The 10,197-nt window shown below is 37.3% G+C and overlaps 2 protein-coding genes across 2 annotated transcripts; one reads left to right on the forward strand and one right to left on the reverse strand.

The window, feature by feature from the left end:
- Positions 1-368: 368 nt before the first annotated feature.
- On the reverse strand, positions 369-5,909 carry LOC113106865 (F-box/LRR-repeat protein 17-like). The gene is made up of 5 exons (XM_026268878.1): positions 5,756-5,909; positions 4,205-4,854; positions 3,218-3,340; positions 2,766-3,023; positions 369-875 (listed from the first exon to the last, which is right to left on the reverse strand). Exons 2-5 carry the CDS (start codon positions 4,832-4,834, stop codon positions 681-683), a joined length of 1,206 nt encoding a protein of 401 aa, XP_026124663.1. The 5' UTR covers positions 4,835-4,854; positions 5,756-5,909; the 3' UTR covers positions 369-680.
- Positions 5,910-7,189: 1,280 nt separating this feature from the next.
- On the forward strand, positions 7,190-9,583 carry prxl2c (peroxiredoxin like 2C). The gene is made up of 6 exons (XM_026268879.1): positions 7,190-7,417; positions 7,788-7,856; positions 7,944-7,997; positions 8,535-8,640; positions 9,044-9,178; positions 9,255-9,583. The coding sequence occupies exons 1-6, from the start codon at positions 7,238-7,240 to the stop codon at positions 9,380-9,382; spliced, it is 672 nt and encodes a 223-aa protein (XP_026124664.1). The 5' UTR covers positions 7,190-7,237; the 3' UTR covers positions 9,383-9,583.
- Positions 9,584-10,197: the final 614 nt, after the last annotated feature.

Raw genomic sequence — 10,197 nt, forward strand, 5'->3', positions numbered from 1 at the left:
TATATTTGTAGAAATAGACATCAATACATTGTATGAGTCATAATTATACATTTCTCTTTTATGACAGATCATGTTCCATGAAGATATTTAGTGAATCTGCTACTGTAAATATATCAAAATTTTATTTTTGATTAGTAATATTCATTGCTAAGAACTTCATCTGAACAACTTTAAAGATGATTTTCTCAATATTTAATTTTTTGTGATCCCTCAGATTCCAGATTTTCAAATATTGTCCTCCTAACAAACCAGACATCACTGGAGAGATGATTTATTCAGGTGATGTATAAATCTAAATGTCCAAAATTGATCTTATGACTAGTTTTGTGCCCCAGGGTCACATATATGAAAACATTATTAATGCATTTGTAACTGCAGGTTAAATGCATTCATGTCTAACATCTAAATGCCTCTTCAGACGCAGCTTCTGTGTTTCCTCTGCGCTGCAAAGATTCATTTATGGTTGCATTTGCTCAGTAATAGCCCAAACGTTTTATCATTCTAATTCACAGATTAAATGTAAGAATTTGATTCAAAACATAATGCACACTTTCAGAATGTAAAAAAATGCCCATAAATGGTCAAAATCGATTCAAACATATTTAAAGATGAATTTGTAACAGTGTGAACCGACCTCGACACAGAATACATAAAGAATATCAGAAACTGTAGGAGTACAGCTAAATATCATCTAATTTAATTCTATCTGCCAGTCTCTCAGACTCTTCGGTCGATGCACGTACCAGTTTGTTCTCCTGCATGTAGATCCTCTGTAGTTTACTGCATCCCTGCGCCAGCGCCACCAGACCCTCGTCACTGATGCTGTAGCACTGGCCGAAATGCACATCCTTCAGCTCTTTACAGTGTTCCCCCAACTGCACACGACACACAAACATGCATTCGCTTCAGAACAGACATATGACTGCATGCAGAAGAGATGCACAGAGCCCAACCCCTTCCAGATACAGTACTAGATCAAATCAGTCCTGCTGTCAATCGATTAATATATAATAATTATGCAATATATATGTGTGTGTGTGTGTGTGTGTGCACTGTGTATATTGATTATGTATATATAAATATACAATCATACAGAATATATTTTAAAAAAATTGACATCCTTATATTTATATTTGTATCATTTATATGATATATTCATACATGTATACATGCATGTGTGTGTATTTATATATTCATAATTCATATACACAGTACACACACACACACACACACACACACACGTGACCCTGGACAACAAAATCATCTTTAAAGTCATTCAGATGTAGTTCTTAGCAATGCATATTACTAATCAGTAATTAAGTTTTCATATATTTACAGTAGCAGATTTACTAAATATCTTAAAGGAACATGATCTTTACTTAATATCCTAATGATTTTTGGCATAAAAAATGTTTGATAATTTTGACCAATACAATGTATCGTTGGCTTTTAATTTTATTTTTTAATAAAATTATAAGCATTTAGCAACACATTGGTATTTTGGTTCTGTTACACCTTTGCCAAAGTCAAATTCAAGTATAAATGCATATTCTTCTCCACATTAAATCAGATGTTACTTATGCAGATCTGCAGTTTTGCTCAGATATATATCTTTTTTTGTAAATATACATTATGCAATATTAATTACTAATGATGATATAATATAGAGATTATTCTGGATTCTATTGTAAGCTTTCTGTAATTACAGCCAAGATATATAAAGCGCAAGCATCCTAACCATATTATCTTGTTATCTAAAACACACACTGTTTAGTCAGAGAATTGAATTTTTAGAATGAAAGCAATGAAATTACAATTTCAATCACTTTAGCAAAAAATCTAGAGTTTTTCAAAACTTTAATACATGGAAATGCACGAATTTTCAAGAATTTCCAGCTCCTGTATGAACCCTGGTCAGATAATAATTACATGTGGGTAAACATATAAAATATTTATTTTGAGTGATTTATTTTGTTTTGATTTTTTATATTTGTAAAATATTTTCAACCTATTTTTCTATATATTTTTTAAATATTTTATTTTTAGAACTGTATTTTTATTTAAAATATTTTATTATTTTATTTTCTATTTTAAATATTTAAAAAAACTATTTTTACTCTTATTTAAATATTGTTATTTTATTTTCAAGTTACAGTTTTATTATAAAAATTTAAGTTTTATTTTTATTTACTAATTTAAAACATCTGTTAAATAAATAGAATTAATAACAATTTTATCACAATATCCCAAAATTTCCATTAGAAACAAAAGTGATTTTATATCCATAGAAAGCACATTAAATGCAAGAAAAGTGTCTACTTTTAATATTTCAAATTAGCTTTTTTAGGATTAAGTTTCAAAATTAGTTTATTCAGTATAACAAAATATTTAAGTAAAGATTCAAACAACATGCTTATTCATTATTGTACACATCGATATAAATAAAATAATAAAGCAGCAATATTTTACAAATGTAAAATTACACATTATTAGTATTTGGGGTGAAAGTAAGTATTATTTTAATATGTCATAAATTGATTTTTGTAGTAAATATGCCTGACAAGACCATTACACTAGTGGGTGTCTTCTGTAAATCATATTTGATTTTTGCACAGAAAAACAAAATTGCAATTAATGAAATTAAATGGAAAACTTTGAACATCTCTTTTGGGAAAACAACAACAATTTTTTTTTCAATGCTTAAACCCTTTTTTGTCTTTGACTCATATTTCTCTCATGCACGCATCAGGTGAGTGTAGTCTCACCAGTCTGAGCGCGTGGTCAGTGAGTTTGTCCTGGTTCCCGGCGTGCACTTTCTGCAGCAGCGGGCAGTGGATGGCCACGGTGCACAGAGACACATCGCTGAGCTGCTTACAGCGGTACGCCGTGTATTTGATCAGACCGGGACAGCTGGACGCCAGAGAGCAAACGCCGTGGTCCTGAACGTTACGACAGTCGGAGATGTTGATCTCAGTCACGTTCTGCCTCCGGGACGCGATCTTCACCAGGAGATCATCTGTAACCTGCTCTCACACAGACAGAAATCTCACTTTAACATCATTATACACTACTGAATCCCACCAGTCACTAGAGAGACCCTTCATTTATAAAGCTCTGATAGAAAACGATTGGGCTTTTAGAGCATTTTCTGCAAATATGAGCAGTTTTCCGTGCTTTGTGCAAACTGTTTTATGGATGAATTGGATCAAGCACAAACCTGCTGGAGGCCGCTGAGGTCGATCTGTTTCCAGAACTGGAAGTCTAAGCAGAGATCGCGCCAGTATTTACAGACCAGAGACGCACCCAGACATCTCTCCTTCACCGACAGGTGAGAAAACACCTGAGAACACAGCACACATGGCTTCATCGACTCATCATCACTTTATACATGAATCTAGATTATAATCCAGAATAACACTTCCTCCAGTCTCTCACAGATTAGTTTAGATCTGTTTAAACGCTGCTTGATCTGTGCAGATTTCTCTCCTGATTCAGACCAGAACACTTTTTCACTGGAGGAAGTGTTATTCTGGATTATAGACTCTATGTGTTTGAGTTAAAATCATCTTAATGCTGGATGTGTTTCAGGTTTTGTCTTCTCCAGATGTTCACTGATGGACTGGAGTGCTGTGGATTATTGGGATGTTTTTATCAGACTCTCATTCTGACGGCACCCATTCACTGCAGAGCATCCACTGATGAGACACTTCTACAAATAAGGGCTCATATTCACAAAACATCTCCTAAACAGCAGTAAAAGAGTTTTCTCTTTAAATGTGTTCACAAAGCTGCTGAGACACAGTAATAGAGAGAAGAGGAAGGGGGCGGGGCTGAGCTCGTGGCTGTGGATGATGTCATCATGCTTCTGATTGGCTGATAGTCTCTGTCAGAGATTCATTCATAGAAATATTGTATTATACTGCCATATTCAAATAAAGGTTTTAAAGGTATAAAGTGATGCCTTTATAAATGTCAAATCTGTCTCAGATGTTGTCGTTCAGAGGCAGATTCCCAGCAAACAGCTGGTTTAGGAGACTCCTCTTCACTGCTCCTCACCTTTCACACATTTAGGAGCTAGTTTAGAGCCCAAACACCTCTCAGAGCAAACATTTAGAGCAATATTTTTAAGAGTTGTGAGCTACTTTTAGCCTGAAGATGTTTTGTGAATAATCTCGGAGGAGCACATCTTGGTTTGAGTACAGACCTTGAGCAGTATAGAGGACGGCAGCTGGTTGATGTCTGTGTTTTCAGCGCTCTTCGTCTCCTCCGAGCTCTCGTTTCGAGACGACTGACAGCAGCAGGAGGAGGAAGAAGTCGAGGCGCTGCCTGCATCTGTGTGCCGTCCCGCGCCGGAGCCGTCCTCCTCCGAAGGAGAGGAAGAGGAGGAGGATGAAGGCAGTGAGGGAAGGAGGCAGCGGCGGTCTCCTCGCTCCTCTCCGTTCTCCATGTCCTCCTGGAAGGCACAGCGAGGCTGTTTGCGGGGCGTACACCGCTGCAGCTCTGCACACTTACGCTTGCACACCATTTCCGAATCGTCCGCGGCACAGAAGCGCGCCGGGGGCCCGATCAGCTTGGAGAGCAGACTGCGACCCTGAGCCTCCCAAACGGCCCGCTCTCCCGGAGAGAGGAGGAACCTGGCGCACTCCTCGGGCGAGTTCAGCGAGACGAGTTTGGACACCGCCGCGCTCTCGAAGGGCCAGTCGTCCTCGACGCTCCCGAGGAAGCACAGCATGCAGGGACCCTGAAGGAAGCAGTTCCTCCTTTTCTTCTTCTTGCGCAGCTTCCGTGATTTCGTCTTCAGGCCGTCACCATTTCTTGAGAGAAAATGGCCCATATAGATGATTCACGGTGACTCTGGGGAACGAGAGAGCGACAGAGGAAAATGAGAGCGTATATAGAGTGAGCTGGGGGCGGGGCTATCTGTTTGAGTGACCAATAGCAGACGGGAGGCGTGTTTGGGAAACACGTTTGACAACAGTCATTATATACTTATAATATATTTAGGGTACTGCCAAGTCATAAGTTTTCATATTATATGTAGTTAGTGCTTGATAGTATTTGTTTCTTTTTGTGTTGTTGTCCAAAAAAAGAGAGATAAAAAGAAGTGACAGACGAATCGTCTTTTGCTGAACAATAAATATGCGCTTAAAATAGATTTTGACTCACTTGCATCTACACAAAACCATATCAGATTATATTGATGGCTGTTGCATTGTGGATTAGTTACTCCAGGTGTCTCAAAATCACTGTGACATACCAAAAATTATAAAAACACATTCTTCGGATGTTAAACTAACTAGACACTTGATCACACAGAAGTCTTACCAATGGTTTTATAAAGTGCACAAGCATGAGGCATAGCAAGATCAATATTGAAGTTAACAAATACTACTACTAAGTTAACAAATATATGAACATGCAATCCATTCGCACTACAGTCTATATATCTATAGCATAACTGAGCCAAGGTATCCCCACAGTACTATATGCAATGGGAAATAAGTATTTAGGACAGCATGGCTGCATTATATGTCTCAGATATCATGTGTGATGTGTTAGTTAGGCTCTGTGCTGCTGTTACGTGTCAGAAGGGACCGTATAAACATTCCCAAACACTGCTGTCACTGTTCACACACTCGTCGAGGAGTGTTGTTGTGTTTCATTGAGTGATAGCGGCGGACGACGCCATTAAAGTCCCTCGCGAGAAAAGAAGCAACAGCGAATATGTGTCATAATAAAACCTGCCCATCCTCACCAGCTCACGCGGCCCTCGGCGCCTCCTTCCCGCGCTCTCATCCTCCGCGCGACACACAAACAGAAGCGAACGCACCGCAAACGCGCGCTCGCTGTGTCAAGCTGCTACAATCTTTCAAAACACTTCCGGATTTCGAATAACAGCGGAAATCCCGCCCAAGGCTCGAGATGAGAGCGGGCGTTCATTGGCTAGATCAACTGTCTGTGAGGACACGTGGCCAATCATTGGTGATTTAAAGGGAACTCTTTGTAAACACGCTTAAAGCGAATGCATAAATAGTTGCACTGCAACAGGACGGACTCTATATCGTACCTCACTTTGTTAACCGTCAACACTTAAGAATCGTGAAAGCGGTTTTGTTTTGAAACTTTCGCAAACGAGTGTTTATGAATCTGTACAAGTCATCTACACATATTCCAGCCAAAAAAAAACAAAAAAACACACGCGTTCTTCATTGTTTGCAGCGTCGTGAGTTACGATTCATTCTAGTGAGTCGGTTCGGATGATTCATTCCAATAACGCGCGATTCAATGTGCATGAAGAATCATATTAATCTTTCCCAGTTTTGTAATCACCTCGCACTTGTGAAGAAAAAGTCAAGTCAGAATTACTTCTACATGTGCACCTCAAAAAAGGTCTTTATTTTATTATATTTTCGTATATCTTAGATTCATTGCACACGATCAATTACAATTAAAATCACGATCAAATTATTTTATGACGTCAGTCAAGCGTAAAGATAAAAAAATATATATATGTAAAAGGTGTAATAATTTTAATAAGGCACAATATTGTTACCACCTCACTGTCACTATTTACAAGTAAAGTACATTTTTTGAATGGTGCTTTCTTTCCTTTTTCTCGTTTTAGCGAGTCGGTTCATATGATTCATTCCAATGAACCGCTATACAGTTCTTTAAGGCGTCGTTCAAACATAGGCTAAACATGAAATTTTATAATGTTACCAGTGTCATACAGCAATTAGCTTAATTATTTATCATTATTTTACCACCTAGCAACTATACTAGTGGAAAATGTTAGCTTCCTGAAAGTCAAGTCAAATTTGCTTTTTTTGTTTGTTTGTGCTCGGTCATTTTAGACTCGGTTCGTATGGTTCATTCATTCCATGAAACCGCGAAACAATTGTCATTATCCATGAATAGCCTAATAATAATTATAATTACCATCTGACAGTTTGCCTGCGAAAAAAATCATGAAAAAAGTCACGAGTCAACGAGTCGGTTCGGAAGATTCATTCCAATGAACCACGATATAATTATTTTTAAGCGACACTCTAACATAACAAATAATACAGTTTATTATTACTATGTTACCAGTGTCCACGGATAATATTATTAGCCACCTATTCTCTATCAGAAATGAAGTCGTAAATCCCTGTGTATTGGTGGATTGGCTGGCTCGTGATCCCGCAGGAATGGGCGGAAACTTCCTAAAATAACTCGTCTTGGAAAAGTGCACGCAATGGCTGGCGTTCTCCCGATAACGCGCCAGATCGCGCGCTCCGTCCAGGAGAACAAACGCGCTTCACACGATCTGTGCGTGTCTGAGGTCAGCGACTGTCTGATATTTGATCGACACGGTGTCTGTAAAACCTTCAGCAGTTTGTTTCAACACAACAAAGCCATCATTGTCTTCGTGAGGGTAAGAGAGCTTCTCCAGCAGATCTTGCTTGACTTTGTTTAACTTTTTTTTTGCCATAACATTTGTCACAGAGATTCTGTGACCTTTTTATATCTAGCTAACGCTTCATGATTTTTCATTTATTTTTGTTTTGTTTTTCATTCTTTTCTTGTGCACTGCATAATAAGGCTATGTCTATTCCACAAAATAATATTGTTTTATGGTTTATTTATATTTATGCATGTGTATTTTGTTCACATTTTATTGTTTTTATCGGTGTGGTGTTGTTGTCTGTGTGCACAGGAAGCTTCTGACACTTAAACGAGTTCCTTGTATGTGAAAAAAAACATACTTGGCAATGAAGCTCTTTCTGACTTCTAATATTTTACAGAACTTCTTGTGCTACACATGCAAAGAATATGTGGAGGATTTGGGAAAAATACCTCAGCAAATGTTGCAGGTAAAAGAATGATATTAATATAAAATCAGCATATGTTCAATGAATGTGAAGAAAAGAAAACATTTTTCCCCCTTCTCATAAATGTAGGAATCGAATGTCAGATTAGTGGTGATTGGACAGTCATCGTGGCGTCATATAGAGGTAGGATGAGTTTATTAATATACAGTTAAAATACAAAAGGCTTGAAAACTTCGAGTCAAAGAGAAACTGTGGCTTATGGAAGTCTGTTTTGTTTTTTCTTGATGAATCAAAAAATTTTAAAAGTTAACTGCAACTTTTTACACAAAGTTTCAGAATTTAAGTGGTTCGTTATATTTAATATGAGATATATAATGATCTTAAAAATGAATTTGAAGCATAATTTCAAAAAGATATTTTGTAGTGCATGTTTGACCTGAGTTTGTGTTGTAGTAACACAGTTCTGACAGCAGGCGTCGCCAGTGTGTGGCGTTCCGAACGCTTCGAAGCAGTGAGTCATGTTGATTCAATTGATTCAAAGCTTCGAAAAGAGTCGTTTCTGCCAGCACTACTGTTAATCTCGCAATTCCTGTTTGCATCTCAAAAATTATCTAGTCCAATCAAGTTTGAGTAAAGTTGATTGAGAACATTTTCAATGTTTTTTGTGCAATGTAAAACTACTCAAGGTTGTCTTATCTCTGCGATCTCTTCTTGTTTTAGGCTTTCTGCTCCCTGACAGGCTACTCTCATGAAATATATGTTGATCCGGAGAGACAAATTTACAAAAAACTTGGGATGAGAAGAGGAGAGACATTCATGGAGACACGTATTGTGCTTGATTTAGTCACTTCTTGTGTGTTACATTTACATTACATTTATTCATTTAGCTGACGCTTTTATCCAAAGCGACTTACAATTGCTATATATATCAGAGGTCGCACGCCTCTGGAGCAACTAGGGGTTAAGTGTCTTGCTCAGGGACACATTGGTGCCTCACAGTGGATTCGAACCCGGGTCTCTCACACCAAAGGCATGCGTCTTATCCACTGCGCCAACACCACCCGTGTTAAATGTCAAAAATAGCTGCTCTGTTGAAGAGTTCACTAATGTTTTAATCATAAATTGACTGCCTGAAATAGATGCATAGCTTATTTTGTCATTGTATACACACATCTCCATGCTTTAGAGTGATGTGTCTGACTGAATGTGCCTGTACTCTTTATGTGCAGCGTCCAGCAGTCCTCATGTGAAGTCTGGGCTCGTGATCGGGAATCTGCGGAGCGTGTGGCGTGCCGTGAACAGCCCTGCGTTTGACTTCCAGGGAGATCCGCTGCAGCAAGGAGGCGCTCTCATCGTAGGCCCAGGTCACACACACATTCTGATTCTGCTTTCATCTCTGTATCTTGACTTGATCTAAACATTCAGTGTTTTATTTCTCAGCTCCAGAGGTTCATTTTGCTCATTTTGACATGAACCGGTTGGACCACATGCCCATCAACTGGTTGCTTCAGTTAGCAGGCCTTCAAACGCTGGACTTCAGCGGTTCACACAAAATCATTCACATCTGAAGGGAAAGGGAGCTTTTAAGAGTTAGACATGATGGAAAGGCGCTCGATGCTTTATAATGCAATGCTGGTCTTTGTTTGAACTATGTAAGGGTTCACAATTGTTGTTTTTTTATATTTATCATTTGTGTTTAATAGGAGCAAGCCATTCCACTGCTAGGGACCCTTGATTATATTTGATACATTACACACACACAAAAATATCTGTCTATCTGTCTGTCTATCTATCTATCTATCTATCTATATGTACGTATATACACAGGTCATATTGTGGTATAAAACACTTGTTTCAGTGTAAATCTCATATAAATATGTCCAAGTTGTGTTTAATTCTCAAGAAATGGATTTACCTAAAGGAAATTATAGGACAATTATTATTATTATTTTTACATTGTGCATTGTTTAAATTATTCTCATTATCATTGGAGTCTACAAAACAATAAAAAACATTTTAAATAAATATTTATATAAAAGACTATACAAAAAATGTTGCCATCATGTGTAAATGCTTTACAATTATTTTTCTATTTATTTTATTATTATTATTATTATTATTTTGTTTTTGCATTATAGCATGTAAAAAAAAACAACAGCATTATAATTGAGAAATACTAGTACTTATTTGATTGTGGATCCCATATAATCATTTAACATTAACATTTTAACCTATGCACATTGTGCATTGTTTACTTACTGAAGTATTACTAACTTCTGCACAAATTACATTTAAGTCATTTAGCACGATTACCATAATGCAGAAATAATATACGGTTTAAATAATATATTTTACATTGCATTTATGTGACAGTGTTTTAAAC

Source organism: Carassius auratus, chromosome 8 (genome assembly GCF_003368295.1).
Source record: "Carassius auratus strain Wakin chromosome 8, ASM336829v1, whole genome shotgun sequence".
NCBI classification, from domain to species: Eukaryota; Metazoa; Chordata; class Actinopteri; order Cypriniformes; family Cyprinidae; genus Carassius; species Carassius auratus.

Excerpts from the sequence above, each read along its gene's own strand:
- LOC113106865 (XM_026268878.1), bottom strand. The coding sequence starts at position 4,834 with ATGGGCCATTTTCTCTCAAGAAATGGTGACGGCCTGAAGACGAAATCA. Across the intron at positions 3,024-3,217 it reads ACCTCAGCGGCCTCCAGCAG|GTTACAGATGATCTCCTGGT; the intron begins GTTTGTGCTTGA and ends GTGTGAGAGCAG. Across the intron at positions 876-2,765 it reads CTGACCACGCGCTCAGACTG|TTGGGGGAACACTGTAAAGA; the intron begins GTGAGACTACAC and ends TGTCGTGTGCAG.
- prxl2c (XM_026268879.1), top strand. The coding sequence starts at position 7,238 with ATGGCTGGCGTTCTCCCGATAACGCGCCAGATCGCGCGCTCCGTCCAG. Across the intron at positions 7,998-8,534 it reads CATCGTGGCGTCATATAGAG|GCTTTCTGCTCCCTGACAGG; the intron begins GTAGGATGAGTT and ends TTCTTGTTTTAG. Across the intron at positions 9,179-9,254 it reads CGCTCTCATCGTAGGCCCAG|CTCCAGAGGTTCATTTTGCT; the intron begins GTCACACACACA and ends TTTATTTCTCAG.